The following is a 22,198-nucleotide window of genomic DNA, read 5'->3' as shown; positions in this document are numbered from 1 at the left end:
ATTTAATAAGGTTTTGTTGAATTATAAATTTATTAAAAATGTCAATTAAGTAAATACTTAATGTAAATTCCGTTGTTTGGTAAACAATAATACAGCCTATTTTCAAATTGTGCACGAAATTTAGCAAATGTTCTAGTAATAGGGCGACATGCTTGAGTAATTCTTTCTCGCAATTCCCCAAGTGAAGCAAGTTGAGTTTTATAAACAACTGATTTAGGGTAACCCCATAGAAAAAAGTAATATGCTATCCTACTATAAAAAGTACTATCCAATGGTATAAATAATAATTATACAGGGTGTTAATATCAGCTGGCTTACTATGACTTTTGTATTTGTAATGCTATCTCCCGGACTATTATTTTAAATGGTAAGTGTCCGCTCGTACTTTTTTTTGTTAAATAAAACTTAATTTGCCATTTTTGCCTTAAATCAGTTGTTTATAAAACTTAACTTGCGTCACTTGGGAAATTGCGAGAAATAATTACTCAAGCATGTCGCCCTATTACTAGAAAAACATTTGTCAAATTTCGCGCAGAATTTGAAAATAGACTGTATTATTGTTTACAAAACAACGGAACCCACTTTGAACATTTACTTAATTGACATTTTTATCAAATTTTTAGTTCAACAAAACTTCATTAAATTTTTCATTTAAGCCAAAGTTTCACAATTATTGCTTCACCCTGTATAATTATTATTTATACCATTGGATAGCATTTTTTATAGCCTTTTCAATGATGTATCACAAGTAGGGGTTTGCAATTTAAACTTTTTTGGTTGTGGTGGATGGGGCCTAGGGGGTTGATGGGGGTGAGTTCTCTTTCATGTCATGTTAGTTCTCCCTTACTGTCCTAGAAACAGTTTCAAGCATTTTTCGTTTTCAGCTTTTGTTCGTGAGATATAGCCATTGTAAGTTTTAAAATTAACACACTGTATAGTGTAAACTAGCTGATTCTTCCTCCTTCCTGTTTTCTGGTAAGGTCCTTAACTGAGGTGGGCGTTGTCACCATTTGCTTCATTCTTATGTGTAATGTTGGATATTTTTACATTGTAGGTCAGTCCGTTGTTTTCTATGTCCTGTATTTAAGCTGATGATGGCTTGTAAAAGCCGAAACGCGTCCTTTTATGATTTTTAACAATAATAAATAACCTTGTGGTACCTCTTCGAGTTTTTTTTAACTGGTTACCTCGAGACCACATTTGAGTAATATGGATACTTCTCTTCATGACATAACATAATATCATTTTGTTTAGTTATGTTATTTAGGTATGTGATATCCACGTTGCACCGCCCATTTTAAAAATTAATTACTCAGTGATTTGACAACCGATTGTGAAAAACTTTATATCGCTGGATAGGTGAATGACCTTGGTTTTAATTTACGAAAAAATATACTGGGTGTTGCATTAAAAAAAAGTCAACAACGTTTTTTTCAAAAATCCGCCATTTTTCTTTTCGTATTTGAAAGCGATATAAAAAATTCAATTCATTCAGACAAAACTTTTACTAAAATAAAACATTTCATCGAAAACCGCATATTTCTATCTTAAGCCGTTTAGAAGTTATAGGCAGTTAAAATGGGGGAAAATGTAAGTGGACACCCGGTATTATGAAGATATCAGGTATAAACATACTAGGTATTTTTAAATTTATGTTAAAAAATAAAGAACTTTAAAAATTGTATTTTTTTGCGTCAAACAGTAACTGTGTCGTACGTTTCTTAGTTTATGAATACATGTTGTTTGGGTAGCTAAGCTATGGTTATCAGTAATAGTGCATTTATTTAGTATAAGTACGGTGCTTTCAATATTTCAACGTTTTCAATCTCAGAAAACCTTTCGAAACTTACTTTATAGGTACCTACACATTACTACTATGAAAAATATAATATTTGATAATTAAGTAGTACAAGAACGTATAGTGATAAAAGCGTTGGCAGTTCAGTATAACGTATTATATCAAAGTGGGCGTTTCACAAATCTATGATTTCAATATGAACTGCATCAAAATCAAAATACAACTTGCATTTAATTGTCATTATGGTGCTCGTATTCTATACAACACTCGACGCTTCGCGGCTCATGTCGTAGCCGTCATACTTGCATCATAATGACCATAATTAAACGTATGTTTTTGCATAATACGTATAGTAGGTATTATGCAAGTTTTATTCATTAAGACTTTTTACGATCTTATCGTAAGCAGCCAAGACTAGATACTTAAACACTTGATAAACTTCTGAATTATTGAGTTCGAGAATTCCTGTGTTTATACAGGGTGCGGCATTAGTTCAGGAACACCAATTACTTATTTGTTGTAAGTGATACGAGATACGATAAAAATTGTTAAGGTAAAATTTGGAGCATGGATTATTGTATTGACGGCTTATTTTTTTTTAATGAAACACCCTATATATTTTTGAATTCGGCTCGATGTTCTTGTTTTTTTAATATAAGGTTTTACAATGTTGTACCAGGTAGTTTAAAAAATAATTACGTTTTTTTCATTAATTTCATAGCAATACATCCTGTAGAATTGGAGAGATTTGACATAAAAAAATCTACTCTTATTCAAACAATTTTTAATATAGTCTACTAGTGTCCAAAACTATTAAAATATCGATATATTTAATTTTGGTATACAGGGTTGATCAAAACTTGGAATGAGTATTTTCTGACTATTTGAGTGAAACATTAATTGCAGCAACAATTTATTTGAAATCTTATAGGTGGACCATGAGAATATTAAATCAAAAATAATTTTTTTAAATCAAGTACAAAAAGCAAATAGACTGGAAGGATGCCTTAATAACACTATATGGCGAAACCGACATATTAACACTGAGATGAAGTCAAGAATTTATAAAGCCAGTGTAATACCAATAATGAAATATGCATCAGAAACAAGACCCGATACACAGGGCCGCATTTAAGGGGGTAGGCTGGGCAGCTGCCCGGGGCCCCCACATTCTGGGGCCCCCACAAAGTCCCAAACTTAAAAATATCAGCACATTATTCACATAGAATAATTTTTGTCAATCAATTAACTGTGTTATTTCGTTACATGGAAGGTTTCTCTCCTGTTGAAAATGTATCTTTGCTAAGTCACGGTCATTATAAAGCAGAAGATATATTTAATTTTCTAATGGCATTCTTGCAAGAAGATGATATCAATTTGAGAATCTGCAGGGGACGGTCCAAGGACAACCCGTCAGTCATGAGTGGAAAATACAATGGTGTTAGGCTGGAATTACATAACATAAGTATATTGCCGTTGTGGATTTCGTGTGCCGCCCACTCTCTAAATTTAGTTGCAAAAGCTGCAGCTGAGTGTTGTCCTGCTGCCATAGCATTCTTTGATTTCCTGGATGGACTATATTATGAATTATATGTATTTTTCGTCTACATATAGATACAACTTGTTAATCCAATGTTTAAAACCGTCCTAGTAAATACCTACTACTAGATTGTCATCTAGAAGTGACGCCGAAAAAGAACTAGTTGAAGGTTATAATCAGATCAAAGAAGCATTATCCAAAATTTCGTAAGACGATGAGCAACAATTTGAAACTCGTAACGATGCAAATGGTTTGTATAATCGAATGTGTTTACTGGAAACAAGAATATTTGCAATATTTTGGAATGAAATCTTAAAGAGGACAAACAGCACAAGTCGTATTCTCCAAGATCCAAATATTGATCTTAATTCAGGAGTGGCGGCACTTAGATCACTTAAAGAATTTATATTCTTTTAATTAGTTCTAATATTTCAGAGACTGAAATGGCAACATCAGAGAAATTTATAATTCAAAATTTAATCGCTGTTATAGTTCACTTCATTTCCTCTTTAAGTCGGAGGCTTTCTGCATGTGAGGCCATTCATTCCAATTTTGGATTTTTACATTATTTGGAAAATTTAACTTCCAATGAAACTCAAGCTTACCGACATTGATAGCAATGATTTAGATGAAAACCTAAATTTTGAATTGGTACAATTTGTAGAATTTTTTCAATTCATTTAAAGAGGAAATCAGCTCATCAATATTATAAATAAAGAACTTCAAATGTACCGACTGCTAAAAGAATGTGAATGATACGTTTCCAAATGTTGTGGTGACACTTCGTTTGTATAGTTCTGATGCTAACTAAATGCAGTAGAGGGAGGTTATTCTCAAAATTTAAGTTAATTAAAAATCGACTTCGGTCTATGATGGGCCAAGAGCGTTTGAATCATCTCTCTATAATGGGCATTGAATACGATGTCCTAAAGCAACCAAACATGTCCGACATAATTAAAGAATTCTCAATGAAAAAATCTCGAAAAGTACCCGGGATTAACCATATATTTTACTACGTTTTATTTTTAATGTTTTACTGTAACAAAAAACAAATTACAGTTCTTGTATTTTTTATTATTTAAAAATATATTTGTAAAAGTAGATCAACATTTTTTTAAATTTCTAAACGAGAAAACCCTGTAGTTAGCTACATACCATAGTTACAACAACAATTTTTTAATTGTAGGAGGTAGGGCCCCACACCAATTTTGCCCAGGGGCCCCCACTGCCTTAAATCCGGATCTGCCGAAAAAGCGACAACACAAAGACTACTGGAAACGGCAGAAATGAGAGTACTGAGAAGAATTCCAGGAAATACACTGAGAGATCGAAAGAGGAGTGAAGACATTAGAAAATAATGTAACGTACAGTGTATAAACGAATGGACACTAAATAGAAAAAAGAATGGAATAATCACATAACCAGAATGAGTGAGACACGTGTGGTCAAAATAGCAAGAGATAAATCACCAATCGGTAGAAGAAGTATTGGCCGACCGCGCAAAAGATGGACTGACAACCTTCCATAGAAGCATGAACCCCCCAATGAACAAGCAGAATTGCTTATAAAGGGGAAGAAGAAGAAAAATAATTTTTAGAAAAAAAAGACATAATAATCTAAACTGATCTATAATTTGTTAATATTGGATACGATATCAAAATACCTAAGTAGCTAAAATTGTTGGTGTGGAAAACATTAATAAAAACACACACTTGGCTGTGACTTTGACACTAAACTTGTTAAAACTTTTATATTAGATTATTTTTCTAACAAGGAACTGATTGATATAGTTTTTATGCTAGAAGAGTGTATAAAAATGCGCTTCTATCAAAAAGAATGTATCATCAGAAATTCCTTGATAGACGACAAACAAAAAGAGGGGCTTTTCAAAGTTTACTAGAATGGTTCCAATGGACTGGAGATGTAGATTGCAAGAAATTTGATCAAACAAAAACTACTGTAAATGAAGAAAGTAAATTAAGTGTACCTAATTCTCAATGAGAATCGGCATATTACTACGAGGGATACTGACTTAGGTGGAATAAAACAACAAAGAACAATCTTAACTATTTAGGTGTTTCAGGATGAGTCTAAATTATCATGAAAATTGTTTTTCTAAAAATTACTTTTGATTTAATAATTTCATGGCCAACCTATGAAAATGTTATCTAATTGTTGTTGCAATTAATGCTTGGTTCAAATAATTACGAATAACTCACAAATTAAAGCAATGATTTTTTGATGTCGAATATCTACAATTCCACAGAATGTTAACTGCAGTATTATTTGAATTTTTTGTTGTAGGTTTAGTTTAGCTCATTTTTGAATCATAAATTTGCTGTTTTGTTCTTATATTAGTTTAATTCCTTGTAACTACGTTATAAAGTTAGTTTCGAAAATAATTTTCTACTAAATTTAAGACAGAATTGTGCAAATAGAAAACCTCAGATCGTTAAAAACAATAAGATATTTAAAAACACCCTGTAGAACAGTTTAAGTGCCGCCGTTCTTGCTTATGTTTAGAGAATTTACACAATCTGTATTAAATCTAAATTTAGTTATTTTACATGAATATCCTTCGGAGATCAGTGGGAGATGTTATCATACTACACTGAGGACACACCTTTTTGCTACCCTGAAAATATAAAATGAGTTTGATTAGATTGCTATTTTCTATACTTAAAGTATTTCTTATGTTTGATAACACACAAAAAGTAAGCGCAACAAATAAGTAGAGAAGTGAGACAGGGCTGTGTATTTTCACCATTACTATTTAATATATACTCTACAGTCATTGTCGCTGAAACTTAGAAAGACCTGAAGACGCTACTAAACACAATTTGTGATACTGGGAACAGTTCGGTTTAACAATAAACATAAAGAAAACAACAACCATAATATTTATCAGTAAGAGGTGTAAAGTCTTAACAAGGATCCAGAAAAAAATGAAGATATTGAATAAGTGCACAAAATGAAATAGTTAGGAGACTGGATTACGGAAGATCTAAATCCGAAATCAGAAATTCGATTAAGAATCGAGCAATCAAAAGCAGGCTTTTGGACGATGAGGAAATTTCTGAGCAACCAAGGACTCAATCTGCAAATCCAATATCAGATGGTAAAACTTTATATCCACTTTATTTTTTTTTATGGTGTCGAAGCTTGGACTGTTAATGTTGACTTAATGAGAAAGCTAGAAGCTTTTGAGATGTGGCTTTTTAGGAAAATTTTGAGAATACATGGACGGATCATATTTATTACGAACGAAATGGTGTTGCATAGAATAGGAAGAGACAAATACCTTTTGACCACCATTAAAAGGAGAAAACTAGCATACAGGGTGCTCCAAACCTCTGGTTTTCTTTGATTACAGCTAAACTATGAGATATACAAAAAATGTTTATGACAAAACTAATGTGTATCAAAGACGTCTATAATTTAAAATTATTTTCGATTATACAGGGTGAGTCAGAACGACGGTATAAACCAAAGTTGCATTTTTTTAAATGGAACACCCTATATATTAAATCTGTTTTGAATATATTATTTAAAAATATGAAAAATTTGTATAAGGTCTTATAGGCCTAAAGTTAATAATTTTCGAAATATTTACATTTTTATTGAGAAAAATGGTAATATTTATAGGGTTGTGGATTATGTTTCCAAGGTAATAAGAATTTAAGTGATAGGTCAAAGTTTTTATAATATAGTGTTATTTTTAAATAATTTAATATGTCTTACTTTTAGCCATAAAATATACAGTGTGATCACTATTTGCAAATACAAAATTTTCTCCTTTTTTTTGAATGGGACACCCTGTATATTAGTTTTGCATTTTGTAGTAAATAATAAGTGCGTTCGCGGGTGGCTGTCGACGACTAGTAGGCGACAAATTAGCAGCAAAACGCATGCGCACTTTAAAATGATATAAATAATATCGTTAATAGGGTACCCCGTCAAAATAGCCCCGTCAAAAAAGCTCCGACAAAATAGCCCCGACATAATATCCCGCACATAAAATAGCTCCGACAAAATAGCCTGCAGACAAAATAGCCGCGGAATAATAGCCCGCTGACAAAATAGCCCCGACAAAATAGCCCCGCCAAAATAGCCCCGAAAAAAAAAACACCCTTCAGAATTCATCATAAAATAATTCCTTCAAAATACATTTTTTCGGAAATGGTAATTATCCTCTATTCAGATGTTTATCTTAACCACATTAAATAAAAATTGTCTTTTCAGAGAACTCGAGTCCTGTCTTTCCTCCCTCTTGGAAGTTTGAACATTTAAGTTAAGCGAAAATCAATGTTAATTTATGATGATAAACTTTTTTTTCTGTTTTCGGGCAACAGTAAAATGCATTTTAAATTAAATAAATTAAATACATTCTTCCTTTTTGTCACATAATTTAAATTAAAAAAATTTTTGGACACCTTGTATAAATAATTATGTAATTGTTTATAAGAGGCTGTTTTAGCCGGGGCTATTTTAGCCGGGGCTGTTTTGACCGGGGCTATTTTGTGTGCGATCTATTTTGTCGGGGCTATTTTGTTTGCGGGCTATTTTGTCGAGGCTATTTTGTGTTGGGGCTATTTTGACGGGGCTTTTTTGACGGGGCTGTTTTGACCGGGCTATTTTGACGGGTCACGCGTTAATGGTAGATAAATATACAAGGTATATTTACCTAGTATAATTTAATAATTAGTTATTAATATTAATTAAAAGTAAATATACCTTGTATATTTATCTATTAACGGTATTATTTATATTAAGTGAGGTTAGAAATTGTCGGCGACAATTTGTCAACTGTACTCACGAACGCACTTATTACAACCTTTCTTTTGGTATAAGATTGTATGTACCTAGCATGTTTCGTTTTGAAGATATTTAAAAAAAACTATAGATTTTACGTTTTTGCGGATTTTTTATTAGAAAATTTTTTGCAAAAAAAAAATAATTATAATCTGGTTTTAGAAACATACACTAAAATATCAAATATGAAAATAAAAACGTAATTAAAGATTAAAATAAATCGTATGCTAGTACAATTCAATTGAATTAAATTTAATAAGTTTAAATTATTTTACAAAAAATATTTTACCATACTTATGAATGTATAAATTATTGACTAAATTAAATAAACAACCAAATTTTAAAGCTTTCTTAGTAATTTTTCTACCACAGCAACTTTCCTGTACCAAATTAATTGTTACTTATTAATATTATATATATTGTATTTACGATTAATATAAGGTCAGTTAAACTTTTAATTTACCTTTTAAATTTACTTACATCTTGAAAACGTAATAATATAAAGTATGCTTTGAAACAAATGAATGTTAAATGTATCTGCCAAATTATTTATTAATACAAATAGTATTTACTGGTGTCACAAAAGGTGGTAATACATTTGTAGTTGAAATTTTTGTAACAATTTTTTATATTTTAAATTTTAATTTTTCAACCGAACAATTGGTGGATATGACATTTGTTTTGGGCGAAACCATTAGAAATTATTACCAGATTTTGTGACACGAGTAGGTACATAGATACTAGTATTTACTTCTTAATAATATACTTCTATAACGTTCATTTGTTTCAAAGCATACTTTACACGTTCTCAAGATGTAGGTAAATTAAAAAATTATTAACTGATCTTACTTGTAAATACAATATACTTCACAATAAATTTGGTACCTATATGAAAGTTGCTGTGGTAGAAAAATTACTAGGGTAGATTTAAAATTTGGTTGTTTATTTAATTTAGTTACTAATTTATGCATTCATTAGTATAGTAAAATATTTTTTGTAAAATAATTGAAAGTTATTAAATTCAATTGAATTGTACTAGCATACGATTTATTTTAATTTTTATTACGTTTTTATTTTCATATTTGATATTTTAGTGCATGTTTCTAAAACCAGATTATAATTATTTTTTTGCAAAAGATTTTTTAATAAAAAATCCGCAAAAACGTAATATCTAGAGTTTTTTTTAAATATCTACAAAACTAAACATGCTAGGTACATACAACCTTATACAAAAAGAAAGGTTGTAATATTGACTAAAAAATTCAAAACTAATATACAGGGTGTCCCATTTAAAAAAAATGAGAAAATTTTGTATTTGCAAATAGTGATAACACTGTATATTTTATGGCTAAAAGTAAAAGATTAAATTATTTAAAAATAACACTATATTATAAAAACTTTGACCTATTACTTAAATTCTTATTACCTTGGAAACATAATCCACAACCCTATAAATATTACCATTTTTCTCAATAAAAATGTAAATATTTCAAAAATTATTAACTTCAGGCCTATAAGACCTTATACAAATTTTTTATATTTTTAAATAGTATATTCAAAAATGATTTAATATATAGGGTGTTCCATTTAAAAAAATCCAACTTTGGTTCATACCGTCGTTCTGACTCACCCTGTATAATCGAAAATAATTTTAAATTATAGACGTCTTTGATACACATTAGTTTTGTCATAAATATTTTTTGTATATCTCATAGTTTAGCCGTAATCAAAGAAAACCAGAGGTTTGGAGCACCTTGTATTTGGGGCACATACTTAGCAATGATAAGTATGAGTTGTTGCAGCTGAGTATGAAGGGTAAAATCGAATGAGTCCTAGTAGACGACAAATACATTGGCTGAAAAACATTCGCAACTGGACCATTTTAAACACACAAACGCGTTTGAGAAAAGCTCAGCACCAGAAGGAGAAGAGACTATACTTCAAAAGTAACATAGAGTAACTTCTCAGAAAAGAAACTAATTTGGCATGCATATTTTAGTAATGGTGCTTGCCCTACAATGGCAATTTTTCAACTTTATCTCCTATTTTGTCGTATATTTAGATAAACAATAGTTGTTTAAAATCCTATTAGATTTACATTGCTAACTTGGTAGTAATAGATGAAAAAATAATAAAGGCGGTACTAATAGCATCAGCCTACCAGGAGTACTGTACCTACTATTATTTTAGTTCGTTAGTTAAAGACGGTGGGACTGGTTTGTTACTAATTGATTTTTAAGTACATACTTCCTTTTTACTTTGAGATTTGATTTGTCACACTTTGTAAAAAGGTACAACCTTATGATTCACCAAGAATTTATTGGATGTGAGTATTTTGAAGGTTTGGCTTGTACATTTTCTATTTTTTGTAGTAGTTGAATTTAAAAAGTAATAAATTGGTAGACAGTAGTAACATATTATTTTTAATTTCTACTATTTAATCTAGTTTCTATCTATCTATAAGCGAGGTTTCTACAGCCTCTGCCGCTTCTTGCATTTCGACTACCATCGTTTTCTGTCCATCCATTCGTCTTCTTTGATGGCTCTATTTCTCATGATGTGCCGTACATTTTTTTCCCAGGCAACTGGGCCTTCCCCTTCTTCTTCATTGTTGTGGTATGTAATTTAAAGCTTTCTTTGCCCATCTATCTTCATTCATTCGTTTCTTCTTCTTGTTATTTTTGTGTAGACATGACTCTGTCTGTTTTTTAATGTGCCTCCAACAAGTTGTCATTCCACCTTTTTCGTGGTCTTCCCACTGATCGTCTCTTCTTATTGGGGAACCGTCTCTCGCCGTCCTTCGTCCTTTTCGCATTCATTCGTTTCACGTGACCATATCACAGTAGTTGTCTCGTTTCAATTCTATCTACACTGAAATAACAGTATTTGTCCTCCTTTTAATATCTTCATTCCTGATGTGATCTTTTTTTGGATATACCACACACTCTCCTTAGATAATCCATTTTCACTACTTCTATTCTTTTTCTATCTTTTTTCGTGATCTGCCAAACTTCTGCCCCATAAGTTATATTAGGTTCTACCAAGGTACGACAGATTGACAATTTCGTTTTTTGTTTTATATCTTTAGAGTATAGTAGAGAGCTTAAAATATTTACTGCTTTTTGCTCTGCTGCGTTCTATTTTCGATGTCTCTTTTGATCTACTTGAGATATTATAGATCCGAGATATTTATATTCTTAACATGTTTTTGTGGTTCTAATTTCAAGGCAAGTCAAGTCAAGTCAAATTACATGTATGAGACAAGTCAAAGTTACAGACATACATCGTTAAAAGTATATAAATTAATAAATATGATAAAACATACCTACTTAAAAGTTATTTTTAGAATATGGCTCTAGCTCACAAATGTATTGATGTACACACCTCCGAAAGTTTGGCTGATGTAAATTCATTCGTATATCTATTGGCAATTTGTTAACGAAACTTATGGCTGCATAATGTGTGCTACCTTCCAACAAAACAGTACGATGTTGTGGAAGCATAAAGTGATTGTCTCTGAATCTTGTTGAATAAACATGGTTAAATTGAAATTTATTAAATTCATAAATTTTGCAATGTAAAAATACATTATACGTGAAAATATATACAGACCAGGAATTGTAAGAATATTGTTTTGTCTAAAGATGCCTCTACAAGAATCTCTAAATTTCATTTTATACATTATCCTAATAGCTCTTTTCTGAAGTACGAATATCTGCTCTAATTCAGAGGTACAACCCCAGACTTCAATGCCATATTTGGCTATTGAGTAAAAATGGGCAAAGTATACTGTTTTTAATATTGATGTATTAAAAGAGACGTGAAAGAATTCTCAATGCATACATGCGCTACTTAATCTGGATTTCAAATTAGAAATGTGGTTTGACCATTTACAATTACTATCTAAAAGGACCCCCAGCAGTTTCGTGCATTCTGTTTTATCTATTGCTGCTTGTATAGTGGCTTGATGATTTAATAAATTATTTGATGTGAAAATCATATACTTTGATTTCTCTTCATTCAAAACTAGTTTGTTGGATAAGAAATAACTGTTGATGGTGGATAGTATCTGTGTAGTTTAATTTTGCAAAATTTGATCAGATGTTCCTGGATCTGGATTTCTAACTTTGAATCTTCTTCATCATTCTCTATTTTAAGATATTCTGTTTTTGACATATTCATATTAAGGCTCCATTTTTCACATTTTCTTTAGTTTAAACATTTAGTCCATGTCTTCCTCATCATTCGCTACGACTACCTGACCATCTGCGAAAAACAAAGTTGTTAGACATTTACCACCGCTTATGTCTATTCCCATTCCGGATACTTGTTTCCTCCACTGCTCTAATAACGATGATTGAATATATGTATATTTTAAATAAGATCGGAGACAGACAACATCCTTGTTTAAGCCCCTTTGTTATTGGAAATGATTCAGATATAAAGTTTCCTTCTTTAACGACACTTCTTGAATTTTTGTATATTATATTTGCGATAGCATCCACATACTCTCTACTGAGACCTATTTTCTTCAATGTTTAAAACAGTTTTTTCAAAAGTACCATATCATATGCCTTTGCTAAATCTAAAAACTCTCATTTAGTTTGCAGTAAAAAAATTTCTGGAATTTGGAGCTAGTTTTCAAATATAAATTGGATAATAGGTACCTACTTATGAAAATATTTCAGTCTCAATCGTAAAGATATCTTAAATCTCGTGCAATTATTGCCATATGTCAATTATTGCCACAGTAACAACATACTCGAACTGTTAATTAAATTTAACATGATTTTAAAAGTATTAAGCAATTTGATTGGTCATACAGATTAATAACGTATTTACTTACCAAAGTGTGAAGCCAGCATTCCTCACAATGTACATGCCAACAAACAGTCGAAATAACAGGTTTTTTGTAATGTTCCTGTAAGAGAAAGTGATTATCAACATTAATTCTAACCTCTAACATGTTTGATAATATATTAAATATTACTAAACATATTTCACATAGATTTTGTATCATAAAAACGTTAAGCGAGTGAAAATCAGAGAAATCCGTAGAGAGCAAAAACAATATAGAGAAGAAATATAAGAGAGTTCAGACAAGAGAATGTAACATTAACAGAAAAAAATATAAAGCTTAAATGCGTAGTTTTTCAAATATAAGAAAGGCTTGAAAGTTTAGAACAAGGTGTAAAAATATAGTTATGCAAGGCTGTTATAGGTGAACATGGATAAAAATTACCCAGATAAAAAAAATCTCTAAAAAATAAAAAATTCTATGTAGGTAGAATTAACAGTAGATGTTCAAATAGACAAGGCTCTGAAGTTAGCAGAGAGAAAGAGAGAGAGAGAGAGAGAGAGAGAGAAAGAGAGAGAGAGAGAGAGAGTTTGTCTGGTTGAGCTTGAAAAGAAAGATAATGAGAGAAAAATCATCCAAAAAACAGATAATTGAGGAATCGAAAAGATGGCCTACTTTATATCAACAACTTATCAAAGAAAAATATCGTACATAAATATGTCAAACAGAAAGCGCAAAAACTAATAAAGGAAGCAAGAAGAGTGAAATAAGGGTATATGAAAATATGGCGCAGGAATTGCATGAAACAAACGTTGGTGGTATAGACCAAAGCAAAAAACTAGCAATAGGTATAGCAAGCAATGGATATTAAATAAGAAGGAAGAGCTTACTCTGGAAAGATGGGAAAACAATATTGAGACGCGTATTCGGAGCAAGGAAGACAGAAGAAGGATGAGAGAGAAGAATCAACAAAGAGTTAATAGTTTTATACAAAGAACCTGCCATCACCAAGTTCGTTAACGGAAAGTGTCAGATGGTTGGGACATGTAGAAAGAATAACAACGAACAGAATGCCTAAACTAGTAATGACCAGATAACTAATCGATACCAGAAGAATTGGCAGGCCCAGAATGAGGTGTATTACTTAATAAAGTGGAGCAAGACCTTAAGCATGTGAAGGTGAGAGACTGAAAAAGTAAAGCAAAAAACAGAAGTGGATGGAGAAGTATTTTTTTATCGGGTCCTTCAAACCAGTTAAGAACTTTGTATGTATATACTTAAGTTTGAGTTTTGATTAAAATTTAAAATAATTGTAATTATTATTTAATCTTATGATTGTATTTTATGAAAATGCAAAAACAAAATATCCTATTGTTATGGCAGGACATGTAATTTTGTAAGAAAATCGGTAAATCTTTTGCTGTAAAAAAATTATGACATTGATAATAATTGCATTGTGCGTTTGATTTAATTTAAAATATTTTAAGGCATTTAATAACTTCTAATACCAACTTTAAATTACAAGCAATATAATAGCAGATCAATAAAAAATTCATCATAAAAAAAATTTAAAAAGCATACTTCAGACCAACATAAATTTTGACACATTTGGCCCATTTACATATAAAAAGTGTAATATAAAATTTGAGGAATAGCACAATTAAGTATTATTGGTAATTATGCACAAATATCTAGGTTCTACAAATAAATAAGTAAAATATTGAGGTTATTTTATTAAAAAACAAAACTTTCGAAATTTAAATTTAGACCACCCTGTATACATGATATAAAAAATACTTGATAATTTTTTTAATAGATATTAAAAGTATCTCAGTTCATTTATATTTAGATAGTGCAAACTTAGGTACTTGTTCAATATCTCTGGTGTTTTAAGAAACATAGAAATGTTTTGAATGCGTAATAGAAGGCATTAAGAATATTCATCGGATTCCTGCAGTTCCAATCACTTAAGAGGTTATAAATCTTACCAGACAAATTAAACATTTATAATCTTCCGTTTCCGTGCTACTAGCTGGTTCGCCTCCTCCCTCAGCTTCTAATTGTTTGATCCTATTCCTAAGTTCTTCGATCATTTGTGCCCTACTGCTCGGTTCGGCATCTGAGGTGCTCACGTTGCTATCGCATTGTTGCCCTCCACTTTCCACCTTCACTTCCACATCTACACTTGAATTAACTGTCGCTACCTGAAAAAATACACCCCTATAAGTAATTCCATTATAATCTGATCACATTTGCGATGTTTAACATTTGAAGAAAAAACTATTATAGATAATTGTGTAAACATCAATAAGGCTGCTAGTCGCCATAAATAAAATTTTCACGGCCATCATACTTAAAAGATTAACAAACAAGGTTGAATTTCGAGCTAATCGAGCATACTTTAGACCCGAATCCTCCTGAATAGACCACATTAATACTGTGAAGGTAATAATGGAACAATCGGTTGACACCCCTATATATGTTTTTTGTCGATTTCGAACGTGCCTTTGACAGCTTATCTCATGCTGCTCTATGGAAAATTTTAGAGCTAAGAAGCATCCCGCATACAATAATTTCCATTACAAAGTCCCTGTACACTGCTTACTGGAGTCAGACAAGGATGCGTGCTTTCCCCGTTTCCTTTTTAATATAGCTATAGACTATGCTCTCTCTAAACTAGACTCCGACTCCAGAGGGATACAATGGAGGTTAACCACACGCCTAAGCGATCTAGAATACGCCGACGATATCTGCCTATTAGGACAAAGGTTCCAAGACGTGGCTGACCAATTGGAAACACTTTCCACTGAAGCCAATAAAATACGTTTGAAAATCTATATTAGTAAAACCAAGTCCATGAGAATAAGCGCTATTTACTATCGACCAAATGCAAATTGAAAATGAGGAAAACTTACGTATCTTGGAAGTATCATAACAGAAAACTAAGGTATTCGTAGAAGATGATATTCGTATGAGGATACGAAAAGCTCAACAAGCATTCAGCATGCTCAGCCTGTTCGGAGGTCTGACAAGTACACTACACGGAAAAGATCTGAATATTCCAGTCAAATGTCATGTCTGTTCTACTCTACGGATGTGATACCCGGAAAGTGACAAAAACCCTTACAGACAAACTGCAGGTCTTTGTTAACAAATGTCTACGAAGAATTGTTCATATTATCTGTCCAAACTCCATCAGAAACGAAGATCTACTACACCTGACCCAACAAAAGAGGGTAGAAAATGAAATAAAGTCCAGAAAGTGGGGTTGGATCCGTCACACACTCCGAAAAAATAGTTTCAGTATTATGCAAAGACTGCCCATTGCCCTAGGCCCTAGAGTAAAATCCCCAAGGAAAAAGAAAAAGAGGTCGCCTAGCAGGAGAAGATCCATCATGGACGATATAAGAGGTCAAGGAAAGTCTTGGAATAGTGAAGGCCTTAGCGCAAAATAGAATCTGATAGTGAGTTTTCACTGAAGCTATATGCTCCACTTATGAGTTCAAGAACATTATACAGCGTGTCTACTTAAGTTGGAAACATATGGGAAACTTTTTTGTTATTCATTTTACGAAAAAAAGTTATTCTTTATAAAAAGTTCTGCATGCTCTAAAACCTAAGATTCAATCATCAGATATCAAATTTTGTCAATATTATACGAGGTATGTCAAAAAATATGAACTTCGTTCAAGAGTAAAGTACCTTTATTTCTCTCAATATCGAAAATCCTTATTATGAAAAGTTGTTTGGAAATAAAAACTAAGATCAAATATGCAATTAAATGCTTCTAATTGGAAAAAATATTTTCCAAATTTTTCTCAAATTTATTGATACAACTTCGTTTTTATTTATTACACCTGCGATAACTCTTTTATTATTACTTTTACGAAAAAAGTAATCTTTATAAAAAGTATTCTTTATAAAAAGCTCTGTATGTCCTAAGATCGAATATGCAACCATCATATATTACATTTTATTAATTTTATACGAGGTATGTCAAAAAATATGAATTTCACTCAAGAGTAAAGTACCTTTATTTTTCACAATATTGAAAACGGTTATTAAAAAAGTTGTTTAGAATTAAAAACTATGTTTCAATATGCAATTACATCCTTCTAATTGAAATATTGTGAAATATAAAGGTACTATAATCTTGAGCGAATTTCATATTTTTTGACACAAGGGCCGTGCCGTGCTATGATGCGGTGAGGCAGTCGCATCAGGCGGCATCACAAGGGGGCGGCATAATCAGTAAAAACAAAATACAAATTGAACCATAGGGCCAAGTGTCAGCCGAAAGTGTAAATATTATATATATATATATATATATATATATATATATATATATATATATATATATATATATATATATATATATATATATATATATGACTGCCTATATATAACAATATATATAACAATATATATATATATATATTGTTATATTTCTATTTGATATGAAAATTAAATTTTGATAATTATAAACAGAATTCAATTTAATATAAAATATTTTCAATTTTCTCAACCACGGGCATATAAATTTAGAACAACCTGTATACAACAAATTGTTATATTTAATTTTAAGAAGTGATTAAACGAAACTCGGGACAATGCGCTTAGAATAAACAAAGTGAATGGCGCGTACCATTATCGTTGTTCGCGGAAGGTTCGATCATTAGCCTATGCTAAATAAAACTCAAGTGAAATCGATAATAGGTCATTATCGTTGTTCGCGGAAGGTTCGATCATTAGCCTATGCTAAATAAGACTCATTTGAAGTAGATAATAGGTCATTAAATTTTGTAAATAGTAGAAAGTAATTTTAGAATGGGAATTAACTATTTTTTTTTTGAAATCCATTAAGCATATTTAGAAAGATTAAAAATTGGTTTTGAGGAATACTGCGAATGAGAGTTGGTGGTGGAAGGTTGATTTGTGAATCTGGAAGGGATATTTAGAAAGTAGGGGAATGAATGACAAATAGAGATCAGAATGTTTTGAGCTGTCGAGAAGTGAAGTCGAGTAGTAGACGGTAGTGTACGGAGAGTGAGAAAGCCGGTGTAGTTCCGTGAGTGTGGAGATCTATCGTGGAACGAGAGGTAGGCCAGGTTGAGAGTAAAGAACCTCCTTGAGCCAAGAGTGTCCCGGTAGCTGATTGCAGTTTCGAAAAAGGTAGAACACAGCATCACGACAGAAGCAGGAGCGAGAGCTATACGAGCTAATCTTCAAAGGAGAACATTACTGAAAGCCAGGACGAGGTTTTGATGGCAGCCAAGGATAGCAGGAAACGGGTCTTGTGTGAAGACATTCTCAGTTCACCAGAAAAAGGTCAGTCTCATTTGCTTGGACATGAATGTATGGGTTTTTCGTATTAAATACCACATTATAAATTGAAGAACATAATCAATAATATCAGAAAAGCTTCATCAAACTTAAATAGAATTGTTGCTAATAAATCCTAATAGTTAAATGTTAATAAAAACTTTCAATTGGAAACCAAAAGGAAATAAGATTCCCATTTGTAAATGTTATGTTTAAGAATAATAAGATCTATCACATATTAAGCAGTGATTGCCATTTAAATAAAATAAACAATATTTTGATTATAATTGTAACCCATATGTGTGTATTATTTTACTCTTTTCTTTCCTATCCCGATTAGGAACCATTGAGAAATACTGAGAAGCCACGTAAGTAAGTAATTAATTTTATAATTCGCCCTGAGATTGAAAACATATTGATATGTGATCTGGTTAATTAATTAAATTATTATTAATGCATTGATTAAATTAAATGACAAATAAGAATATTATCTCATATCAATAATCAAGATCACATCAATATATATATATATATAAAATGAATAATTTTGGGGAATGCAGTCAATGTGTTTTGGGCTGATTAAAAGAGAAACACTTTGAACTTTTGTCATATAACATATATATATATATATATATATATATATATATATATATATATATATATATATATATATATATATATATATATATATATATATATATATATATATATATATATGTTACACTTGAAGTTTCCGCGGGAGCTATATGTGCTTTCTGTTGTTTTCCGGGTTTGACTCCGCGTTGAATAATTTTGGTTTTGAGAAAAACCATTATTTTGACGACGTTTCGGCAAGATCTCACTTGCCATTGTCAAGTCAGGTAGTTACGCTTCTCGCTGCTGCTTGAAGTAAACAGTTTACTTCAAGGAGATCTTGCCGAAACGTTGTCAAAATAATGGTTTTTCTCAAAACCAAAATTATTCAACGCGGAGTCAAACCCGGAAAACAACAGAAAGCATATATATATATATATATATATATATATATATATATATCTATATATACAACGCTTATATTTTTCTATAAGTTCTTTGTTATTCCGACATTGACGTATTCGATTTATGGATTTATGTTTTTACAGCCTTGTTTTGTATAAGCGAAAAAATGAAAAGTTGCAGACAATCTGGACCTCGATGTTTGACCCTTCGCTTCGTTATCGATCATTCGCTATCTGTACACTAAACAGATACGAAGCGAATAAGTTCGATAACGAAGCGAAGGGTCAAAAATCGAGGTCCTGGCTATGACCAAATGAAAATTTGCAGTAAATCTTGATGTAAGTTGATATCTTGATTTAAGTTGATTACGAAAAGTCTGGAAACAGTGGAAGATAAATTGAAAATAAATGTTTTCATCAAAATTTTAGAGATCGTCTTAATGCTTTGATTGATCGATTTTCGCTTCTAGAAACTAGAAACTCATAAAAATTTAAATTTTTGATAGATTTTATTATAGTTTTAAATTGAGGGAAATAGATGATACAACACTATAAAAATGTTGTATGAATCTTCATTCAATACTTTCAATAGAAAAAGAAAAAGAATCGGATATAGAGTCAAATGATCTTCAAGAAGAATTTCGTGATATATCCTAAATGATACCATACTCCATGAAATCTTTGGAAGTTATGAACTATGTATTTGTGCCAAAATAACGTAATTTTTTTATACCTTAAATGTAGTTGTATCACTAAGAATTTAATTAACAGTCCCTGTCTCGGTAGCTAGTGGGGAAAAAAGTTTTTCAAAATTAAAAATTATTAAAAACTTTTTACGAAGCTCCATAAGACAAACAAAAATAAAAAATTTAGCACTCATTTCAATAGAGTTCTCAGTGGCTGCTACTTTAGACTACGACTACCCCAATCTGATTGACGAGTTTGCCAGAATTAAACTCAGGGGGTAAAATTGTAATTTTTGTAAATGTTGTTTTTTGTAAAAGTTTTGGTTCATTTTGTGTTTCATTTAATAAAAATAAAAGTTAAATTTCAATACTATTTAAGAGCATAGGCAAAACATTTCGGCTCCAATGCTTTTTAAATGCATTCATTTTCTTCGAATCCTGAGAAAACTAATAAATATTTTTGAAAAATTTCAACACAGAATTAAAGATTTCATTATTACCTAGGGCCGAAAGTCCCTTAGAATAAACAAAAAGTTTCTGTTAAATCAGATATTTGAAATTAAAAATCAGACGTAATTTTCACACAATTTTCTCTTTTTTTGTCACCCCTGTAACTTATTAAAATAAACATTATAGAAGTTTTCAGGGACTTTCGGTGCCGGTAATAATGTAATCTTTCATTCTGCGTTTAAATTTTTCAAATTAGTTTTCTCAGGATTCGAAAAAAATGAATGCATTTAAAAAGCATTGGAGCCAAATTTTGCGCCTATCCACTTGAGGGGCGGCATTTCGAAGACTTGCATCATATTGAATAGATGTACCGCACGTCTCTGAGTCACACCTCGTAAAAAAATTAATAAAAGTTGATATATCATGGTTGTGTCTTAGATTTTAGACCATGCAAAGCTTTTTATGAACAATAACTTTTTTTCGTAAAATGAATAATAAACGAGTTATCATATTTATAATAATTAAAAACGATGTTGGATATCCATTTTGAGAAACAATTTTTAAAATATTTTCTTTTTCAACTAGAAGCATGTAATTGCATATTTGATCTTAGTTTTTAATTCCAAACAACTTTTTATCATAAGAATTTTCGATATTGAGAGAAATAAAGGTACTTTACCCTTGACCGAAATTCATATTTTTTAACATACCTCGTATAATATTGAGAAAATTTGATATCTGATGATTGAATCTTAGGTTTTGGGGCATGCAGAACTTTTTATAAAGAATAACTTTTTTTCGTAAAATTAATAATAAAAAAGTTTCCCATATGTTTCTAACTTAAGTAGACACGCTGTATATACCTGAAAAAATACACCCCTATAAGTAATTCCATATAATCTGCAATATTTAATACAGTAGAACCCCGCAAATCCGAACTAATTGGGGAGACAGCCTGTTCGGATTCCGAAAAGTTCGGATTATCCGAAAGTTAGCCTTAACTAGTAGTTCAAAGCTTTCATTGCGATTTTGAGTAGCCAAACGTTCTCGCAAGAGTGTGGTCAATATTTTTGGACTCAAGTTGTCTATGAGAGAACCAAAGTAAGTTTGTGTTTAACCTAAAGTTTTATAAACCTAATTAAAGTATAATATTTATTTTTAAGAAATTTTAAATGTCAAAAGTCCTATTAATCCTACATTGTCTAATTTTCTAGCTTTACTCTGTATAATAAACATGTTTTTAAGTTTTTGTCTTGAATTTTTAAATTTTTTTACTTTCCGTTGGTTCGGATTTGCCGAAAGTTCAGATTAGCGGGGTTCGGATTTACGGGGTTCTACTGTATTTGAATAAAATACTAGATAATTGGGTAAACATCAATAAGACTGCTAGTCGTGTCAACTATCTAACCAAAATCTAGAGCATTGTGGAGTTACCCAAGAAAAGTATTTGTTATATTTGGATTACTTGTGATTATTTGACCAAAACTTGAAACTAGAAAGGGTCAGAAATGAGCAAATACGAGATAGATGAGGGAGAGAAATGAAGCTCAATTGTAATATAGGCGAGGAGATTGAGAAAGGACATTTAACATAGTTGGGACATATAAAGCATTTTCTATCAGCAGATTTTTAACGAATTATATATTTCTTCTTCTTCTTCTTTTACAGGCCTTTTAGGCCCTGAGCTTTATTTTTCTTTTCCATAGCTTTCTGTTATTTGTCAACTTCTTCCAGTCAGTTATTCCCTTTTCCATTAGGTCTTCTACTACCGCCTCTCTCCATCGCTTTCGTGGTCTTCCTCTCTTTCTTTTATAA

At 31.1% G+C, this 22,198-nt stretch overlaps 1 protein-coding gene across 3 annotated transcripts in view; it reads right to left on the bottom strand.

Moving 5' to 3' along the window:
• Positions 1 to 1,100: 1,100 nt before the first annotated feature.
• The window catches only part of LOC114343772 (protein Teyrha-meyrha-like), a 542,521-nt gene continuing 521,423 nt past the window's right edge, over positions 1,101 to 22,198 (bottom strand). For all 3 annotated transcript variants that reach the window (XM_050641314.1, XM_050641317.1, XM_050641316.1), the window contains 3 exons: positions 14,937 to 15,152; positions 12,997 to 13,071; positions 1,101 to 5,973 (listed from right to left, as the gene is read on the bottom strand). In XM_050641314.1, the coding sequence (XP_050497271.1) occupies positions 5,902 to 5,973; positions 12,997 to 13,071; positions 14,937 to 15,152 (363 nt within the window). In that variant the 3' untranslated portion in view covers positions 1,101 to 5,901. The remainder of the gene's footprint in view (positions 5,974 to 12,996; positions 13,072 to 14,936; positions 15,153 to 22,198) is intronic.

The sequence above is a fragment of the Diabrotica virgifera genome, chromosome 10 (assembly GCF_917563875.1).
Source record: "Diabrotica virgifera virgifera chromosome 10, PGI_DIABVI_V3a".
NCBI lineage: Eukaryota > Metazoa > Arthropoda > Insecta > Coleoptera > Chrysomelidae > Diabrotica > Diabrotica virgifera.
Note: the sequence above shows the minus strand (reverse complement) of the source record. Positions and strands in the feature narration are given on the sequence as shown.